This window comes from Rhopalosiphum padi, chromosome 2 (assembly GCF_020882245.1).
Source record: "Rhopalosiphum padi isolate XX-2018 chromosome 2, ASM2088224v1, whole genome shotgun sequence".
NCBI lineage: Eukaryota > Metazoa > Arthropoda > Insecta > Hemiptera > Aphididae > Rhopalosiphum > Rhopalosiphum padi.
The window spans coordinates 71,721,050-71,742,847 of record NC_083598.1 but is presented as its reverse complement, the minus strand read 5'-3'; the positions used below and the strand labels follow the sequence as shown (position 1 = coordinate 71,742,847).

At 25.4% G+C, this 21,798-nt stretch overlaps 4 protein-coding genes across 4 annotated transcripts; 3 read left to right on the top strand and 1 right to left on the bottom strand.

The window, feature by feature from the left end:
• Positions 1-457: 457 nt before the first annotated feature.
• Positions 458-10,514, top strand: LOC132919798 (uncharacterized). Its single transcript, XM_060981652.1, has 5 exons — positions 458-680; positions 6,054-6,174; positions 9,176-9,370; positions 9,862-9,978; positions 10,046-10,514. The coding sequence occupies exons 2-5, from the start codon at positions 6,064-6,066 to the stop codon at positions 10,118-10,120; spliced, it is 498 nt and encodes a 165-aa protein (XP_060837635.1). The 5' UTR covers positions 458-680; positions 6,054-6,063; the 3' UTR covers positions 10,121-10,514.
• Positions 10,515-10,778: 264 nt separating this feature from the next.
• LOC132919796 (protein singles bar) lies at positions 10,779-13,021 on the top strand. The gene is made up of 4 exons (XM_060981651.1): positions 10,779-11,116; positions 12,387-12,566; positions 12,651-12,791; positions 12,864-13,021. Exons 1-4 carry the CDS (start codon positions 11,003-11,005, stop codon positions 12,939-12,941), a joined length of 513 nt encoding a protein of 170 aa, XP_060837634.1. The 5' UTR covers positions 10,779-11,002; the 3' UTR covers positions 12,942-13,021.
• On the bottom strand, positions 12,822-14,338 carry LOC132919799 (acyl carrier protein, mitochondrial). The gene is made up of 4 exons (XM_060981653.1): positions 14,040-14,338; positions 13,687-13,791; positions 13,309-13,396; positions 12,822-13,239 (listed from the first exon to the last, which is right to left on the bottom strand). The coding sequence occupies exons 1-4, from the start codon at positions 14,193-14,195 to the stop codon at positions 13,148-13,150; spliced, it is 441 nt and encodes a 146-aa protein (XP_060837636.1). The 5' UTR covers positions 14,196-14,338; the 3' UTR covers positions 12,822-13,147.
• Positions 14,339-14,548: 210 nt separating this feature from the next.
• Positions 14,549-18,888, top strand: LOC132919794 (phytanoyl-CoA dioxygenase, peroxisomal-like). The gene is made up of 9 exons (XM_060981645.1): positions 14,549-14,851; positions 14,930-15,026; positions 16,982-17,124; positions 17,222-17,387; positions 17,445-17,558; positions 17,895-18,047; positions 18,179-18,322; positions 18,404-18,544; positions 18,619-18,888. The coding sequence occupies exons 2-9, from the start codon at positions 15,024-15,026 to the stop codon at positions 18,670-18,672; spliced, it is 918 nt and encodes a 305-aa protein (XP_060837628.1). The 5' UTR covers positions 14,549-14,851; positions 14,930-15,023; the 3' UTR covers positions 18,673-18,888.
• The last annotated feature ends 2,910 nt before the right edge of the window (positions 18,889-21,798 follow it).

Sequence of the window (21,798 nt, the reverse complement as noted above, 5' to 3'; positions counted from 1 at the left end):
GCACGAGCGGTTACATCATAATATAAATATATCCGTATATTAAAAACAACTATATGTACATGACACGATTACGCGCGAGATATATACGCTACGCGACTCAAAGCTTTTGAGTTTAACGAGACAGTTATTGATAGGACTTAAAAACAAATTATATAAATTACAAGACGTCGCGTTCAAAGCGGTACAGGTGTTTAATAATATATATAATAAGCGATGTAACATAATAATACGATTATTGTCGTCCGTGATCGAAACGATTTTCTCTGTCGGTAAAAAAAAAATAACTTTCTCGGCTACGCCGGAGAGTGTTTATTATTATTATTTTTATTTTATGTTTGGTGTGACGGTCGCCTGTATGGCTGTATATAATACAAGTTTGTGTTTAAAAGCCCGGTGGGCGTAAGGAAAGAGTGGAATTTTATGGTCACTGTATACGCGCCCTGTCCGACGTCCGCGACTGTATTCCATTCACAGTAAACGTTTGGACGTCAATCACGCAAGTTTACGCGCTCGTTACCACTCGGAAAGTTGATCGATATTTATTTTATTTTTTTTTTTCATTTGTCTCGTGATAATATAAATAGCAACAATAATTCCAAAGTGCACTATAACAAAACAAAATACAACAATATATCGTATTCGTATTATTTTTTAATTATAGTTCTATAAGTATTTTATAGGTAAGATATTTGACACGCAGAATATGCCTACTAATATAGTAATATGCTAATATTATACACACACACATATATATATGTAATTCTAATCGGAAGTGTTTATAAAGTGTAGACATCATAACGATACATATCTCCGACCTGATGATCTATAATAATTATTATTAAAAGTACTCAATACATAATAATTTACGTCTTTACTTTTAGCCTTTTAGGTAGGTACTATATAGGTATTGTTATGCTTATTTTCGTATAATATAATGCTTTTATAATCCTTACAATATTGCGGTTATATCGAACCTAATTTAACTCCAGCACTAGGTTAGAACAGTAAGTATAGACAATATTATTTTTGCTAATATATCGACGATACCTACGAGTACAATTCATATTTGTCAAGCAAACTTTTCAAAAACATTTTCTTGTGCTATACTGACCAAGTCAGGTATTTGTTGTTAAAATAAAAACTAATAATTGCATGTAAGTTAAATGATAATAATTGTGCATTTGTGCTATAGAAAAATAAGTAAAAACAATATATAACTGCATTTGTTTACAAGTGTTTTTTTGGGAATGCATAATATATGTTGTTATACCCTCAAACAGCTAGGTCATACAAATGTTGCTTTAAAAAATGAATGGTATTGTTTAAAAATAATATAATTAATTGCAACAACAATTCATAACAATATAATATTGTAAATTAAATGTTAAATATTATAATGTACAAGCGTAAAGAATACTTTTCTTTTTATTATCAATTAAAATAAAACATATTTAAGATAAAAATGTAATTTAATAATATTATTGTGTAGAAAATTAATTTCTTTGTACAATAGTTGTATAAGGTTGTATTAATTAAACGACAATAAAATATGCTTAAATACCGCTTCAATAAATGTATTGTAATAAAAAGTTTATCAATATTTTTTAAGTTAAAAGAAGCGTTGAGTTCATGGCTACCATGGACATATTCCAAAACTTTTTGTCTTGGATAGCCGCCATTTTACATAAAACTTTATACGTATTAAAATATTAAAATTAAAATATACATATAGATGTTCATATGATAGCATTCCTCTGCATCATCTAAATATAGTATCCTCCTATTGACCCAGTTCCTACGAATTTGGCCTATGTATATATTATCAACTAGTGACAACTACTAATCGGAACGTATACTAGACCGTTATCGTTTAATATATTTTATATATATATATATTATATCCACGTGTACGTGTGTTTGATTATTTAGAAGTACTCCACCTTTCATCGATTTATAATAATATTATGAGTTATGACGTGATTACACTGAACCTGTATAAAAAAATATTAATTTTTATTCTAACGCGCAACGAATCCAACATATAACACATCTTTGCTGGCAGTAATGACTAACATACCATATGTTGTACAATGTACATAATATATTATTTTGATTTTGGAAGTTGTTTGAATAAAAACGCCATTTATTTACATATTTTAATTTGTAATTAGTATATAATTTTTTTATGATATTGTACAAAAAAAATTACACAATATCTTATATACATGAATTCATTTGTTATTGTTTTTGTAAGTAACTAAATTTGAACTAAATATTAACGATTTTTTTCATCAATAGTTTTATAGTTCATTGTTCGAAATTCCAGCCACATTTTAATAAGGTTAACGCTATATTAACGAGCACGATATGTATGCTAACTATTTCATAACGCTATATTCTTATTCTTTTTATTATTATTATTACATTGACTGTCAATTTTAAACTTCAATTATTATTATTATTACTGTTATGGTATACAAACGTCAAACATTGCAAACCACAATATGTAAATACGTATGGTATTTTACTGTTTTGTGTTAAAATCTACATACTATAATTTATCACTTAGATAGACGATTATATAGTCATCAATTTATTAAATACTCATTGGCCATTGCATCAATATTTAATATCATAACTTGTTATTGATTTCTTTGGGTTCAAAGACTCAACAATTTGGAATTAGATAATATATATTATATAATATAAAATACTTGGATGATATTCCTACCAAAAATTAATCAACGTCTATAATATAACAATAAAATAGTATAATACCTATGCTAACGGATTTCTTTTTTTGCTAAACAACATACAGTGTTAATCGTAAATTAATTTAATGAGTACAAATAAATTGAACTTGTGTTTTTGTCCTCGGGTCTAAATAAAATAAACAATGAACTAATGAACATTAATTATTAGATTTAATCAATTTAGTAATAGAATAAAATACATTTTTTTAGAACAATATGCATTATGAATATAACCTGGAGATTTGTTGATAATTTTTAGCGGGTACATTTTTGTTTATTGAAATATACATGAGTTTACATGATTTTATATTGTTTAATGGATTAACATGCAATTAGAATTTACAAGTTAATAATAATTTATGAGTGTATGTACTATGTAGCCATGTAGGTATATAATATATATGTTAGCACTTATAATTAAATTCCCTTAAATACATTTTTTTTTTTGTTAATTAAACATTTTTTTTTTTTTTATAAACCAATTATAGTAAATATAGTATAATATTTATATTTGATTATTTTTATTTTATTGCGATTATATGATAATTAATTAAAAACGATAAGTGTACATGTCTTTGCGTGAACAATAGTGAAAATTTATAAGCCTACTGTACCTATTGTGAGTTGTGACAGCATGACATGAATGAAAATAATAAATATAAATAATATAGGTACTAGGATAATAAATACTAAAAAACTATACAGTTCGATAGGACTTGCCTTTATTATAATGTCAATGCCAGATAAAATAAAATAATCATTAAGTTTTAATAAATAACATTATAAGGTGAGAATTATTATTATAATTTATTATGCAAAATGAAAAATGTAAGTTATCCGGTGTTTATATTAAATAGTAAATACTATTTAAAATAAAATAAAAACTACATTAATATTTTAAATTAAAATATAATTTAATATTTATATTTTATTAACGAATAACATATAGTTATTTATTGGCAATCGTTTATTAACTAACCGATGAATAAATTTAATTTAATTTTGTGGATTCCTTTTTTTCAATTTAACTGTCGTGTATTCCAATTTAAATGTCATGTGTTATATCTTTCTATTATTTATACAATAATATAAAGATATTTTTTCAACAAAAAACACTCAAATTTCATATTTTCGAAAAAATTGTTTTATATTATATAATATAACTAATTGAATACTATTAATAATACGAACCACATGCTTGCAAAATCAAACTTATTACCATTTATTTTATTTATCAAAGAGTTTTTTTTTAAATTTTTTATTTTTGTATGGCAACTGTCCATATTTTTAACTTTGAAGCATAGCACTTTTCTTTATAATTTCCACGTACACGAGAAGTATCGATTATGGAGCCAATATAATATAATACATTATTAATTATAATAGCATTTGCCATTTAAAGTTTTTGCAATGAAATAGTACAATTTGAGGGGTATCCACTATCCCCTTACCATTTTGTACTTGTATATAGCTATATCCAACCTTAAACAAAGAATAAAATGTATAACTCACATTAATCACATTGCTGTACTATGAACATTTTTGCTATTACAATATGTTAATTAGACGTTGCCCATTTAATTGCCTTAATATTAAATATACAATATTTTATATTTAAGTGTTATACGAGCACTACTATCATTGTAATATTTATCTATTAAAAACATCTTATATATTTTAAAAATATATTCATTACGTCCGTCAGATTTTTCTTAAATTATAATTTGTCAAGTCTGAAAAATAATAAATGTCGCAATTCATCGTAGATATATAATAAATAATAATTATATAGGTATAGTTTAAATTCCTCGAAAATGTAAGACACGATATTATTATAAAATTGTATATTCGTATAAAATAAACATCGGTTTGTTTTTATATACGAAAACAAAATGACTTTGAGAAATGCACTTTTAACTCCTACGTCATATTATACTGTATCTACAAGGTAATAAGTATATATTTATTATAAATATATACGCTTCTAACTTAATAACCAAGTTTTGGTGTCGTCATCACGCTTAAGGTTATTCGCCATTATTAATATTGCATCTGTTACCTACACTAACAGTTATATTTGATGTCACTGTTTATAAACAGTATTGTACAACCGTACAATATTAATTTGAAGAAAATCATTGAATGAAAAATACTATTGTAGTATTGTCTAATATTTTTATCTAGGATTAAGGCACACTGCATCGTGTATGTGGTTAAAATAATAAATAATAATTTAACAAAAGCTGGGTTTATACTTACATAGACACAAAAAATACTAACACGTAAGACAGAGGAGAAAAACGTGACAAAATAACGTAGACAAGTGGCGGTTATATATATATATATATATATATGTAGGTACTGAACCACTAGAACATGACCATATTCGAATGAATATAGAAATCCACGGTAACATTAAAAAAAAAAAAGTAAAACGTAACAAAATGTAATAAAATTGTTTTCTATTAAAAATAATATACTATAGCGTGTTATCATTTATTTTCTTTAGTAACCGTTAGTAAGTTGAGTGTAATATAAATGTATAAAACGGATCATTTAATTCCAGCTATAGTGTTTACAATAATTAAAAGATGAAAAATTCTATATGATGAAATAAATAATATTTATATTGTATTGTGCAGTGCATGGCAATGGCCTATTACACAATTATGAAATATACTATAAACTCGAGTTAAAATTTACTGTATAGAATGATGTAATCATATATTCAAACCTTCTTAATATTCATGACTAAATATTAACATTCCCAGTAAATTGTTCTCCACACTAAGATACGCCGACAATAATATATGATGGACGTGGGTTGTAAATATTAACATCAATTTTGTACCATTTAAATGTAATTATAGCTTTATAACAGCTGGAAATAGGTTTTAGAATTATTTTATGACCAGATATTAAGTTTTTGTTTTTTGAATTCGGATTTCAATGGCTTCAATGTTATGAAAAATGTATTCGCTATTCGTATAAGATATATAAATAAATATCGATGACATAGTATTAATATATTATGTAAATGTGTTAAGCTATAGTGTTTATTCGTTAGTCACCAATTTCATTACGGATGACGAACACAGAACACCTATACATAAAAATCCATACATAGATCATTTTAATATTATTAATTAATCACGGACCACGGTAGACTTTGTTTTTATTATTTTTATTCAAATTATTAATTTAATATTATTAAAAAATATGAGTATAATATTAAGTGTAAATAGTGTTTTCGGTTTTACGTTACAAATTAATATACTTATTTATATATTTTTTTTCTAGATTTATAAAAATGTCTCATACGGTAACAGTTACCAGGACCACAACGTCTACAACATCTGCTATAATCCTAAATACTGGTTACGTGAAATCGGTGCCTGGATTATTAAAATTGGCTGAAGTTGTAAGTATATTTATATAAATTTGATGTAAAAGTCTGTAGTAAATTCGAATAAAGCGTAGGTATAGTAGTTGTTCGATATTTGCGTTACTTATTAATTTATTATCTATAGTCTATAGACTGTACTGTTGTAGATATAAGGCATATTTAGAGTCTAGACATCAATACATCATGCTAGCTATTAATTAGTAAGCTATTATTTTATTAGTTAGTTAGTTTTATAAATGGAACAATAATATTGTGGTAGCTTGTAAATAGTATATTTTTTCACTTATAAAAGATTAAATAAGATCCAAAGTAAAAGTAAAATTGGTATAAAAAAAACTACTACACAAAATCATAAATATTGTTCAACAAGACATTGAGTGGGTACCTACCTAAAGTATTAAACTTGTTGAATGTTTTTTATAATACAATTTATTAGTGTTTTCCTATAAAATTATGTCAAGATTCATTTCAAATACGCAAATGTTTACACATTTTGGACGTCTACCCCGCCACGACCACCAAATAAGCAAATATTTACCTGTTAAAATACGTGTATATACCTAAATAATTTGATCAATTTAGACGAATAATATAAGTATATGGTTGAAGATGGTGTACTCGTGTATTCGTTTCATACATCAACATAGATGTATCCTCTTAAAAACCATGTACATAGCAATAGCAAAATAATGAGTGTATTTGTGTATTGAAATATTATACTATATTTTTTTAATACGTTTTTTTACCAATATTTTAAAAGCGATCATCAAGCGTTAAGATCAACGAACGAATTCTATAAATATAAATTATGTATTATACTACCGCTTGCGTCACGCTTAAAACGCGCGTAGAGACAAAATAAATAAGTAAGAAAAACTCCAATGTTTAAATCACGTCATTTTATTATAATTTATTATGATGTAGGTATACAATATCATTATGCTCGACGACCGGTTATGGTATTACACCATTTGCACCTAATATTGGGCATGAAATTATTTATGCCTCGACAGTTCGACACTGTTTCGATGTATAAGTAGGTACCTAATATACTCGTATTATGTTAAAGCGAACGGGGGTGGGCGCGTCGTACGCGGGCACATAATCACTACGTGGACTATAATTAGCGGTTAAAACACCGAAATATCGTGTAGGATGATGTCACACACCTGGGGATTAGAACGGTAGGTACAGGTAGTTAATTTATCATAAAATATTTTATTGTTGAATTTACGGAAATGAAAACAATAACAATAGAAATTGGAAGTATGAGTTTATTTGTGGTTGTTGTTATATTATTTAGAAGAAAAAAATATGTATTATTTTTTACATAATTATATCAAAATAATCAATATATAGGTATGAATGTTATTTTTTATATCGTTATTTGTTGAGTTCACCATAGAACATTTTAATTATGTATAATATATTTATATAATAATAATTATTACAAAATTTACAACACATAAATATAGGTATTTTTGTTTGATTTATTATTTTTTTTTCTAGAAAGTATATTAAACTGTACTGTATATACACAAAAAATAGTTATACCAAAAAAAAAAAAAAAACAATAAAATAGTGAAAATTATTTTATTATATAGCTATATAATCAAAATTAAATATTTTACTATTTTTACTAGAAATCAATACATTTAATTTGATATAGATAGTATATATATATTATATTATTATAATATATAATGTTATGAATTTAGTTAAATATATATCTAGGCCAAGTGTCCAGGGTGTGTCTCTAGAGGACGAATGTTTATTGAAAAATGTGGTCGATAATATAAAGTATATAGTTACCCGGAAGGGCTGTGGCGCCAAACACTCCCCTTCAGACAGGATTTGTATGTACAGAATATACGTCGTACAGTTAACTATATATTGAAACTACCGAACTGGAAAATAGTTTTTCATTTCGTCCTAACCTAACCTTGGAATAAAAACCACAATGTATAAATGAACCATTTTTTTAGGAAAACCAAACATCATCGACAAATTAATAATAAGATGCTACATCTGGATTATAATAGATTAGTGGCCAGTTTCCATTTGTTTAATAAGTAAATAAGTATATCGAATAGATTCAGGGCTTTGCGGTCGCATATTTGTTCTAGTAAACAATATTCTTTGAGTTAGCGGATTTTTTTATATGTCACATCAAGGACACAATATTGTAGCCTGTTGCCATTTCAAATGTAATAAAAAAAAATAATATAATCTATACTTACACCAATATAATAGTCCACGACTGATCATGTTTTTTTTCGTCCATAGTTAATACCCGATACCCCTTTAGTTATAATAAGTACCTACCTATTTCAAAACGTAGATCCGTAAATAATCTTACTTAAGTTCTTAACGATAGAAATCGATTAGGTATTCAACTTATAAAATGTTTTAGGTACTTACATAAATTATACCCATAAGTTGGATCAGTGGCGGATCCAGTTTTTTTTTTTTTTTTTGGGGGGGGGGGGGGGTGAAATTTTTTCATATTATTTTGTAAACACAATATTTGGGATTTGAATGATTTGATTTTAAGTTTTATATACATAATAGAACTGTCGAGGGGGGCTACTCTTGAATCCACTACTGAGTTGGATATCTCAACATTTCAAGTCAATGAAAACCAAAAAAATTTAGAACTATAAGAAACGTAGTTATCATTTTTAAAAATATTAATTAGAAAAGAAGTTATCGATGTGGCCAAATTCCTATAGTAATTGTACAGCTTGTGCAATATTAAAAAAAAAATGATTACAAAAATGATGTATAAATCCAAATTGTTTAACTGTCAGATAGGCGCTAACTGATAATGTACCATACACGATTTATAAATGTAAATAAAGTATTATAATATAGGAATTATTAAATATACAAGAAATATTTTGTAGAATCTAAATAAAATAAACTTCTATAAATTTTAGTTTTAATTAATAGGAGGTACCTAATATTTAAATTTTTTTGAAAAATGTAATATTTTATGTATTTATTTTTGTTTCAGATTTTAGGAGGTATTGTCTTGGGTCTGTTGATTTATAACAGGGACAATCTATGTCATTGTTGGGTGTATGGCACGCACAACGCACAACTTTTTTTTTTGGGTACAGTTAGTGCGTTTTTCTTAACGAGTCTGCTGTTGTTGATTTCTTGTCTTCTATCAATTTCTACAGGACCTATTATATCTAAAACTAACTTTGTAAGTATATAGTTATAAATTAAATATAATATATGGAATAATATGATTTTATTTCATACAAATAATAAAAAAAATGATGTAAACTATGTTTAGAAATAATATTTCTATTATAGTAAGGCGTCTACTTAGGCAACATAATTTACAGTTAAATAGTTAATATTACCACTATAAAATTATAGTTGAAATAAATTTATAATTATGTTCAACCATAGTATATAACAAATACAACATACTTTGTAATAAATAATAACCATTCACTACCTACTTACCTAATTAGTATGTATTCAATCTAAATATTAAATTTTTATTATCATTTTTTTGAATTAATCTAGGAGTACATAGGTTACTAATTACTAATAATAAATTAATATTCTTGATCTTAAAATATATATTTAATCATGACATGATGAGCGTTTAGTCAATTATGAATTTGTATTATTAACAGTTACCTAAAAAAATGTAATTGAACAATTTAAACAATGTTTTTGCAGGAGTTCATTTACCATGGTGCTGGATTTGTATTTTTGTTGTTGGCATCTGTGTTCCTATTGCTCGATGCAAATGATAATAGTGGCCGTAACCCACAAAATCACTTTGTGATTGCATCAGTAAATATTTTATTTTTTTAAATAAATAAATTTGTTTGTTCTAAAATACTCATATTTGTGTGTCTAGATTCTGGGATTGATAATGGCAGCTTTTTACCTGTTAAGTTCAATCTGGGGTTATAGGTCATACAGAGGCCCATGAATAACCTGTCAATAATATTTTACACAAGCATAGCCACACAGACAAAGAAAATGGACGACTAGCAAAAAACGCACAAATTAATTAAGGATAAAAGCCAGCTTGACATATATAATTTATTGTATAAATTATTATTGTAAAGCATTATTATAATGACAGTTTTTTATGGTCTATCAAACTCTTTATACTACAGTCATGTCCTCAGAATTTATATATTAATTTTTTTAACTATGCTTATGAGTTATGACTTATTATACCAAATGTGTTTGTGTTATTTTTTTAAGTAAATTAAGACATAGAAAAACCTATTGCCATTTGCTCGTGTTTAACGAAAAATTAAGAATCTTAAGTTTATTTTAATTGCATTGTTCAAATCATTATACATTTAAGTAATAACTTTGTGCCTTATGTATTTATTTTGTTGTAAATTTTTCAAGTGCCTTAAGAATATGAATCAAAACATATGCTCGCATTTATTGAACTAATATTATATATACATTTATTAATTTTAACACAACTAAAATAGATTTGATTTTTTGTAAAATATTAATATTTCTAAAATATAATTCATATAACTTGGTAAAAATTAAGTTAATTTTATTAACCTGCAACATTTTTTATTTATATTTGAAATGTTAGCAGTTATTATGAAGATTAAAATAATATGGCATACAAATTATTTAGTGTTAATAGTAATCAGGTGTTCAGAATGTTTAAAAATACCATATTATATAACTCAGCAGGGGGTGATTACAATTTATACACTTGGATACTGAATAGTGAAAAATGATTTCTCCACTTAGTCTACTATTCTAGTATGTACAGTATACTGAATAAAAAATTTAAGAAGTGTAATAACAAAGTTTGGAACAACTATTTTATAAAATGTATAGGATAAGTAGACCCTATATTGGGTCAACATCCCAGTCTTGTTTATGTTCATGTTTCAATATGCAGTACTTCACAACATCTTATGGAATTATAAAAATTATTCAAATAGTAAGTACCTACAAAATATTACAATATTTTTCTAAACATTATATTTAAAAAAGTTGTTATCATGGTCTATGATATATCAATCTTTTATCTATTTGAGATTGGTATCAAAAGTACTTTTGAACTTAAAATAAACTATAAACATTAAAAGTACATTAATATTTATAAAATTATACACACTGCAATAGTTAATTGATGTTTATATTAGAAAATATTTTAATGCTATTTAGGTTCCTATTCATATGCATCTTATATATTCATAAATCATAATTTAATATAAAATATATTAACTAATATTGAGTTATTAATAGCTCTTACTAAGTTTTGCACAATTGTATTTTTTATACAAATTAAATTTAATATACATTAAAAAAACATCCAAATAAGCTAATTAAATGTTTGTAGAGCATTAAGAGGATTAGAACATTTTTTAATACTTAGAAGAATCTGTTTTAGGGTCGTTCTTACAATGTCCGGTTAGTATCTGATAACACTAACCAGCAGAATTTCTTATGTGTTAACCGATAGAAATCTACCGGTTAATTTTAACTGGACATTGTAAGAAAGACTCTTACTATGTTTTTTCTAGTAAATTGGGATATTATCAAATTTAAAGGCAAAAATATTATTTAACACCTCATAGTATAAATATATTTTTTGATACTTTAATTTTGAAGCAAGTTATGAGTGTTTTAAATCCAAAAATTAAGTGTATATTTTAAATATTATTCTGAACGTTAAATTTGCCATATTGTGTGTAACTAAGATAGAAATAATACATATACCTAGGTATGTTTTCTTTAACACTCAATGATTACTAATTTTGCATTTCCTATAGTAATTAATATAATTACTGATTAGTGATTACGGTACATTAGAGGTAATTTATTATTTATACATTATTATTAAACTAATATTTACATATTTTAATTGAATTATAGATATTAAATTAATAAAACATTTTAGTTATGCATATGGAAACATGTTTTTAAAACCTTGAGTGAAATGATGGACTATAGATAATGTTTACTGATTTAAATAATTGACTAAATAAATGATATATTGTTAGTGATACATTTTTGGATTGTATTTTTTAAATACCCAAGTCTTATTAAGTAAAATTATAAAATATGTGTACATGTTAACATAAATGAATAAATTCTATTTTAACATCAATGAGTTGATTTTTTTATTAGATTTGTTTTACATCATAGTAAAACATAGTTTTGCACAGAATATTATGATATTTGAATAATTTTGTTTATTTATTTAGATACTAGGGTCCATCTGTCAAAGTATAATGTTGTTCTATGGGACAAAGTACATCCCAACATTTGGATCATATGAATCATTTCTTACTACTGTTGCTGGATGTTTAATGACAACAACTGTGATTAGTATATCTTATTTATTATCAAAAAATACCGAAGTTCTTGTTAGATCATCACTTTTTGTATGTATTATAAAGATGTATAAATAATAATTTTTGAAGATTAAATTAGTACCTACCCAACTTAATTTATAATTTAATTTTCAGGAAATAATTTTTGGGATCTTTGCAGCTATTTGTTACTTGAGTTCTTCGTCATTGCTAACGATAGCGGTTTATACAGTATTGTATCCAATTATTATGACAATACCATTCACCTCCTTATTTTCAGCAGTAATATTGGCTTATGTAAGAAAAATAAATAAAAATAGAATAAAATAGTTTTTCAAAAGCTTTAACTCATTTAATTTTGGTTTTCAGACATTAGGATTTATTCTTGGAGTTATATACGCAATTGATGCGTATTGGGCGTTTAAATACTACAAAGGATTTTCATAAAAAATATACTAAGTTTGTTTATAACTAAATAATATTAATAATAATCATAATAAAAAAAAATGTATTTTAGAAAAAAAAAACTTTTTCAAAACTTACTATACTTATATTCTTAAAAAAATAACAAATCAGTGTTGCTGTTCCAATGAGTTGTTATAATATTTGGAAAAACTACATTTAGTACAATTAAATACATAGGACTGAATGGTTTAATCGTAAATATCTTCACGGTCACACACATATTGCACAATATCTTTAGGTTTATGCAATTTTTCAGCATCTTCATCGGGTATTTCAAAACCTGCACAGTATTAAAATAAACGTTATTTTATCAATTGTATTCTATGTAATAAGAAAATTAATTATATACCAAATTCATCTTCGATAGCCATGATAACTTCAACATGATCTAATGAATCTAATCCAAGATCATTGATAAAATGTGATTCAAGACTGAGCTGAAATCAATACAAATCAATACTTTTAAATATTAAATAATATCATAGTTAAAAAAATAATATCTTTATCAACTAATTAAGTATTTAATATTATTATTAAAAATATAGTTAATATAATATTATTAATATTTAATACACCAATTGTTGTAATGGCCACATTTTAATTACATAATAGACATTCAAAAGCAATAGTCTTATATACATTTCTTTAAGTAATTCATCTTAATTGTAAAATTTAAAAATTAAGGTAACTAATTAATATTTAGATTTTGTCATAAAACTCAGAATACCTTATCTGGATTGACCTTGTCGTATAATTGTAGTACCAATAGGACACGCTTTTTAATTTGTTCAATAGTCATCGGTGGTTTGACACTGTAATGCCGCATAATGGTCTGAAAATATAATAAAATAAGAATTACATCCGCCGTCACCAATAACTTTATCATACGCATTGCACACTTTCAGCACTCTATTTTCTACTTCAATCACAGATAGTTGACTGGCTGCTGTCGTGTCTGAATACCATAGACCATTGCCAGCACCAGACCAAGCCTTTGAGCCGTAAATTAACTCGTTAGCAAGTACCTCACTCATACAACAAGTGCACATATCTCAAATATAAAAATAAATTTGTTCTTACCACCGGTACTCTGCATGTCTGAAGATTAAGGTTATTGACGATTTTCGATTGACTTAAATACCGTTTACCTGCACACATCGGGTAACGTCTCATCACCCGCAAACTAGCATTAGTGAAGAACGTACCACACAAGACTTTCCCAAGGGACGCCATCATGTGTAAATATAAAAATGTACTTTATTTTTGTACAAAATATTTATATATACTAAGCCTAACAGAAATAGGTAGTAAAAGCAAGCAGCAGCAGCAAAAACAGCCCGATTGAAAGCTTCGAACGACGAACAAGAATATTATCAAGGTTGAAGGTCGCAAGCTGATACACCGCAAATGGAAACATATGTTTACTAATTATTTTTTAGGTTAAGTTGATTTAATCATGTTGTTTTTATTTTTATGTTTGGGGAGAACAGCATAGATAATACACATTATCAGCTGCGTCTGATAAATGATAACTGTTTATCAGGTTTATTGTCTGTGATAATAATATTTATTTCAATTTTTAAGTTTTTAAAGATTAATGATAATGTCCTTTAACTGGTGGGAAATGGAAATGTTGGATCCACTTTACCTTGTTCAAAACGATTACTGAGGTGAAAGGTCCATGATATCAGCACTAAATGTAACAATGGATGATTAAAACACCAATACACCAATTTCATTAAATATATAATATATACACTTGAATACTCGATAATAATATTCCTTTTAAATTTAGTACTACAACCTCAACCTAAGATTAATTATTCAGTTTTTTATTCTATGCTTCAACTGAAGTCTACAGTAGTACTGCACCACTATCCACTGCTGTATCTGTAAATATTTAATATTATATTATTATAATTAATATAAGATAATAACAAAAACAATGATAGTGGTTTGTTTATACTCAGTTTATAGGTTTAAACTCTAGTCATTCCATCAACAAATAACAACCAACCTTGTTGTGTTTGTGCATTTATTAATATTGCTTACTGAAACAGTACAATGGTGAGTAAAATGTTTTATTTTAAGATGCATTTTCTTATTTTAATTAGTGTTGGGTATCAAGAGAGGATTATAAAATTAAATCTTATTAGTTTAAATAATGATTTAAGAACAAAATAAAATAAAATATTTAATCCCTGTATTGTATCATTGTATTTTTGATACCTAATATCCACGATTTAAGATATCTTAAATCGTGCTAATATCTTTATAGTGTTACTAAAAATTTATTTAATAGGCGGCATAATAACTCTATTTTAGGATGCGTATTTTTATGTAATAAAAAAGTCAAAATATGTAAATATTTATGTTTATGTTTATTTTTGCCAAAATTTATAACAAAAAGTTTTGATTTAATATTTATCTTTAAAAATTTAATCATATAACAAATAAAAGTATTTATTGAATAAAAAAACAAATTAATGAACAAGACCAATTAAGGCATTAAGACAGTGGTTTCAACTAATGAGCCGTAAAGCTTTTGAAAGTTAATTTTTTCATAATAATTTTAATTAATACAAATATAATCTAATAAAATATAAATTAATTTATATCAATGTATTATAAAATACAATTATATTTATCTAATTAGATGTAAGAAATTAAATAATGACCTAAAAAACAAAAAGAAAGTTCTTTGTTGAAGAAATAGCTATTTGTAACTAAGACATGTGCTATGAAGAGCAATAGTTATCATATTTAAAAAAAAGGTGTTAATTAACTGTACTAGAATAGATTGTTTAATAAAAATGGCAAATAGTTTACCTATTTTATCTCATTTATTACAATATTCTCAATTATAATTTATAACATATTGAATATAATATTTTGCAATATTAATTTATTAGTGTTATGAAATCTGATAATTTTTAATCAAAATTCATAAATCTATTTTCAATAAAATTATGTTTTTACATAAAATAAATGCCCATACTCATTTTTATTTAGGTTTAACTTATAGTTATGTACATTGTACATTTCTATTTATAATTATTAACTAATTACCTATGAATTTTATTGTTTTTTTATTTATTGTAAATACATTTTACAATCTTACTATGAATTACTAAAATTTATGGTGAATAAGTTATGGAAGTAAATATTATTTTGTACTAATATAATATAAGAAAGGTCAATATTATAATAATAATAGTTATTATAATTATAATAAAAATCAAATATTATATTACTTTTGAATGTTATGATACTTCCTAAATAATTAATTTTATTACATTTTGCTGTATTTAGTATATTAGATATATTATCATTGTTGCTATTTATTGTCACGTTTAGCAGTATCCTCCGACCTCCTTTTTGAAGATAATTTTGATAGGGGTTCCGCCTGAAAAAATATTATTTTGTTGTGTTCCGTGATTTCAAAAAGTTTAAGAAACACTGATTTATCCAGTTGGTCACGGTCATTTATGTTACAGTTGTCTTTTGATGTCTTCCTGTACCTATTGACACAATGGTATTTACTGTCTCTACTCAGTAATCTTTATGGTATATAACATAGAAAGATAATATCTATTTATTAGTTTTCAGTTAACATCTATTCATGAATTTTTTTATCTGTTTACTACTCATTGCGTAGGTAACTTTCAATAATAATATAATTAAACATATCTCCCTCCCCCTATAAATTATTGTTTCTATACCAAAATCACAAGGCAAAAAATAAATAACAATGAATGACGTACCTAGTTTTAAAAAAAAACAAATACAATAGATAAGTTGATGGATAATGATAGGTTTATTTTTTTTTTTAATTTTGTGTAATACTAATTTATTGTAACAGACTATTATTGTAGTTAAAAGTTAATGTAAGATCTTATTTTTATTGATTTTTATTAAAGAAATACTTTAGAAATATTTTAATGAAGAATATATTTTTTGTATGGTACCTAAAACATTAAATATTTTAATGTTAATATAATCTTTTTTTTTTTAATTTATAGGAATATAAATACAATACAAATTCTGATTATAAATATTCTGTATCAGATTTAATGTTAACAAGAGAACAACGTGATTTTTATGAAATAAATGGATATTTAGTAATTCCTAAATTAATACCTGATTATTTGTTAGACAGATGCTGGTAATAGTATTTTTTGAATTAAAATGTTTTAATGTGTATTAAATAAGCTATAGTTTTATACTAATGTCTAATAAAAATGTTGTTTGTGAAATAATAGCAACCGATTTGTAGACCTAAGTCATGGAAAAGTTTCAAGGGATGGAATAACTATGATGAAAGACATATCCCGCATGAAAACAAGTGGTCAAGGTGAATACTTATATGGTAAAGCACAGGATATTCTTTGGGATGAAGAATTTTATGAGTATGCTAGATACCCAAAGGTACTATTCAAATAACAGGTTAGATAATCAGAAATAAAGTAATTATTTTAAACTTAGATGTTGGACTATATAGAAAGCTTTATTGGACCAAATGTTATGGCTATGCATTCAATGTTTATCAACAAACAACCAGATATTGGCACCAATAGCTCTCGCCACCCAGTTCATCAAGTACAAACTTATATTTTTGCATTTAAAATTTTAATATATGTACTGTGCGTGTTGGAAGGTAATAAGGAAAAGTTACTAATTTTCTTTAAACAATAAAAAATGGTCTCATTTTAGTTTTGAATGTAATTGTATTTTTTTTTTCATAGTTTATTTAATATTAAAAATAAATATTAATACATTAGTTATTTAAATTTTGCTATAAAAATGATATAAAATATTGTTTTCTGTAAGATAATATAATATAGAATTTGCCTAAAATTGACTAATTCCTTTTTAGCTGTTCATTTTGTATTGTATAAAATGTAGCAGGTATTAATTTATGTTCACTTTTTTAAGGATCTTTATTATTTTCCATTTCGTCCTGCCAACTTGATTGTAGCATCCTGGACAGCTTGTGTTCCAGTCACAGTAGACAATGGGTGTCTTTATGTGTTACCAGGAACACATACTGGGGATTTATATCCTCATAATTATCCAGAACCTAAAGATGTTAGTTCAGTTTTTTTTATACTAAAAATCTATTATTTAAGTATTTATAGCTAATAATTATATTGGTTATATATTGAAAACAATATAATAACAATGTTTTTCAATTAAAAATGTACTGTTAATTTTTGTAGGGAGAAATAAATAAAATGTACCATGAAATGAAAACTAACAATAATGATAATGATCAAAAAAAAGTGTTTTTGGAAATGGAAAAAGGGGATACAGTTTTTTTCCACCCTCTATTGATTCATGGTTCAGGAATAAATAAAACTCAAGTATATATAATTTAATCTAAGTGTTTATGTTATTTATTTTTATTTAAAATTATATGTATATTTTAATTTTTTTTATTCCAGGGATTTCGTAAAGCAATTTCTGTTCATTATGCTTCATCCAACTGTTCTTATATAGACGTATCTGGTACAATTCAAGATAACATAAAAAATGAAGTATTAGATATATTAGCTAAAAGAGGAATAAAAGATGTTGATTACACAGTATGTAATTAATATTTTAGTCATAGTATAGGTTAAACATTAATTTTGCATTATATTTGATTTTTTTTTAACAGTTGGTCTGGAAAAATCATTGTCGACTTATTCGCGGAGCCAGAGCAAATTTGTAGTAGTAAAATAAATTCTATTATTAAATTGAAATATTCAAATAAGGTTGTGGATTTTATGTTAGTGCATGTTATGTTTACATAAACTAACTTCTATTATTAGTGATAATCAATGGTGTATTAAAGTGTACATGGAGATATACGTAGTATAGGTAAAAACATTTATAAAGAAATGTGTACAGATGAAAAAAAATATAAATTTTATAAGTTTACAGTAAATAGTGTTCTATGACTATATTATTTTACCACTTATGAAATGTACAATGTATTCATAAATATAGCTGTTTACTGTTATATTATAATATAGCTCACTAAAAATATTTACAGAGGATAAAAATAAATTTATATTATTCACACATTATATAAATAGATATGGTGAATGCTATTATTGAATTATTTAAAACTTAAGGTATAAGCAATATAAAAGTATGTTTTTTGAGTAATTTACCAGTGTAGAGAAAAGTATAGTTTTATGATCAAATTTAATACTATTTTAATAATAATAATTATTATATAATGGTTGGTTAATCACTACATTTTAATAAAATAAATTACTATCTTGCTATAAAAAATTAAAATTGTTGAGCGTTAATATTTTAATTAATTCACTTTAGATATGGTTTATTATTTATTTATATAATCCATTAAATAAGTATAGCTTTTGAAATAAAATTACTAAAAATTTATTTTAAAATCTTGGTCCTTTGTATCAACAAACATGCAAATTTTATGACCATGCAGAATGTCATGGTTGAAAAAAATTAATTTTTGAATGTATTTAAAAGTTTAATAATAAACTTATAATCATATCATATTTTAGATAGGCTACTAAAGGTACACCACTGACTATTATCGATAATATTATTTTTAAAAGGTACATGAAATTTTTTGAATTAATTTAAATCAACAACCGTTATGTTAATAACGATAAATCATTTTATAATAATAATCGATTAGGTACCAGTTTCTACGACCAAAGCACTTACGGTTTTTTTTTGTGAAATCAATAAATACAATGGAATACATACAACCTATAATAGTGAGGAGGTTTAGGGGGTCGCGTAACACTCGTAAACTTGTTTCACGAAATGTCATAAAATATATTTACTGGCATTTTATTGGAATTATTTAGGACATGTCAATTATTTGATCGGGGTCGAGAGGTACAACTGTTTATCGTATTCCTATCCTATTACCTCTTCGAAAAAATCTCATGTATTGGTTGTATCTGTATGCCTTTTGATAAAGATAGATATATCATATATAGGTATATATATTTTCATTAGATTTCACATTATAGATGTCAGTCAATCTTGAACTTTGTATTCCTGAATTATTAGCAATAGCCAATAGGTATATATAATTATTTTACTTTACATTTATATAACCAGCACCCTACGACTTGCGTACCAACAATACGCCTTTTCCGCCGAGGCTGACATCGGATGCAGAATTCATTTGTTCAAATGTCATCATGTTATCGATAAATGTAAATTGTATAATATATAAGATATAACCTATAGATAGGTACCCCATCATATAACCACAATGTTATTTGAAACGACAACTGCAACAGAAATGGATTATTTTTATTTTTGAATTTATACAGTATACATTGTAGTCACGTATTTTAATTTATATTGGTATTAGAACTCTATTAAATTCAAACGACGGTGGCATGTCCTCGGAAGTGTAGGGTAGAATCATTTCGGTGCAGATGCGTCATTATATTATATCGTCGTGTACCTCTATTCGTGTACACTCGCAAGTACGAGTAATATTTATTCTTATCGCGTATAGAAACCTAGGAAACGTCACCAGTTCATCACACTTACATCCGATGACACGTCAATGTTATGCGATAAGTTGCTGTTCGTTGATAATAAACTTGACACAGTTAAGGTCAATTATCGAGTGCAAGTTTATGGAGTGAGGACGACACACCTATACTTATATATATATAAAAGGTTGATAGATTATATTTTATAACGCACGATAACACGATAACGGCTTTATTATAGTGTGCTGCAGCTAAGGTCTGCAGAGAATCTATCGAAGACGAGAACTTAGAATAATTACAATAAGAATTTATTAAGAAAAACTATTGTAACTTTGTATAGGGTTATAGTATTATAATAGAAAGTACGTTGCACGTATACTTACACCTGTTAAAGCTGCTTCAATATACGATATAGGTACCACATGCATACAATTTTTCAATAAATATATTTTAGGTACTTAAAAAAAGGTTTAGGACTCCACTTATCATTGATCGTATAAGGTATAACCATAATAAGTTTCCACAGTATAAAAAACTAAGACACGAATGAATTGCAAAAGTAAGTAACTCAGACACGAACATTAACTTGCACACATGTATGAATAACGAAAAATAAAACTTTTTGCAAGTTTATAAAGTGTAGATAAATCAATTATTTTCTGTCTTTTATAGATTTTAAGGTACAAAGCTAGAAATATATTGGCTTTATAATGGTGTGTTTTTTCTAGTTCGTTTTTATTTTTATATTTTGCTTGTCGAGGGAGTACTCAAAAATTTGAGAATATTTATTCAATTGAGATTGATTTCAAAAGATACTTAGTTATTATTTTTGTTACTTTTTATTAGTCTCTTGCGAGGAAAAAATCTATCAGATATTCAAGTCAAATTTTGTTAAAAGATCATCAGCTCACAAACGTTATTTTAAGCAAGTTCCGATCTGAAGTGTATTTCAAAAGATAAATTATTTATAATTATTTTAAATTTAATATCATAATAATTAATTCTTTATGGGTAGGTACAACATCATTCACCATGTTTTATGAAAGTGAAACGAGTAAAGTATTCAACAGTCAGTTTTTGTATTTTTCCATAGATATATTTAAACAATATTTATAATTTAAATATGTTTACGATTTTCTCTGATTGTTAACATTACTTTTAATGAGCTTATAATATTGTGTTAAATCTATTGATTGAAATACTTGATGATTACAGGAAATTTAAAATTTATTTATAACTTTTAACTGTAATTAAGTATTGGACGTAACATAGGTAGTCTAAAAATTAATACACTTGCAAGGCTACATATAGCCCCATATGGGTATATAAAAATGTGAAACGAGTTTTAT

Bases quoted from the DNA above. Each gene is read 5' to 3' on its own strand.
- LOC132919798 (XM_060981652.1), top strand. From the start codon at position 6,064: ATGTCTCATACGGTAACAGTTACCAGGACCACAACGTCTACAACATCT. The intron at 6,175-9,175 runs GTAAGTATATTT...TTTTTGTTTCAG, and splicing joins TATTAAAATTGGCTGAAGTT to ATTTTAGGAGGTATTGTCTT. The intron at 9,371-9,861 runs GTAAGTATATAG...ATGTTTTTGCAG, and splicing joins TTATATCTAAAACTAACTTT to GAGTTCATTTACCATGGTGC.
- LOC132919796 (XM_060981651.1), top strand. From the start codon at position 11,003: ATGTATAGGATAAGTAGACCCTATATTGGGTCAACATCCCAGTCTTGT. The intron at 11,117-12,386 runs GTAAGTACCTAC...TTATTTATTTAG, and splicing joins TTATAAAAATTATTCAAATA to ATACTAGGGTCCATCTGTCA. The intron at 12,567-12,650 runs GTATGTATTATA...TTTAATTTTCAG, and splicing joins TTGTTAGATCATCACTTTTT to GAAATAATTTTTGGGATCTT.
- LOC132919799 (XM_060981653.1), bottom strand. From the start codon at position 14,195: ATGATGGCGTCCCTTGGGAAAGTCTTGTGTGGTACGTTCTTCACTAAT. The intron at 13,397-13,686 runs GTATTCTGAGTT...TATTGATTTCAG, and splicing joins ACAAGGTCAATCCAGATAAG to CTCAGTCTTGAATCACATTT. The intron at 13,240-13,308 runs GTATATAATTAA...AATACTGTGCAG, and splicing joins GGCTATCGAAGATGAATTTG to GTTTTGAAATACCCGATGAA.
- LOC132919794 (XM_060981645.1), top strand. The intron at 17,125-17,221 runs GTAATAGTATTT...GTGAAATAATAG, and splicing joins TATTTGTTAGACAGATGCTG to CAACCGATTTGTAGACCTAA. The intron at 18,545-18,618 runs GTATGTAATTAA...TTTTTTTAACAG, and splicing joins TAAAAGATGTTGATTACACA to TTGGTCTGGAAAAATCATTG.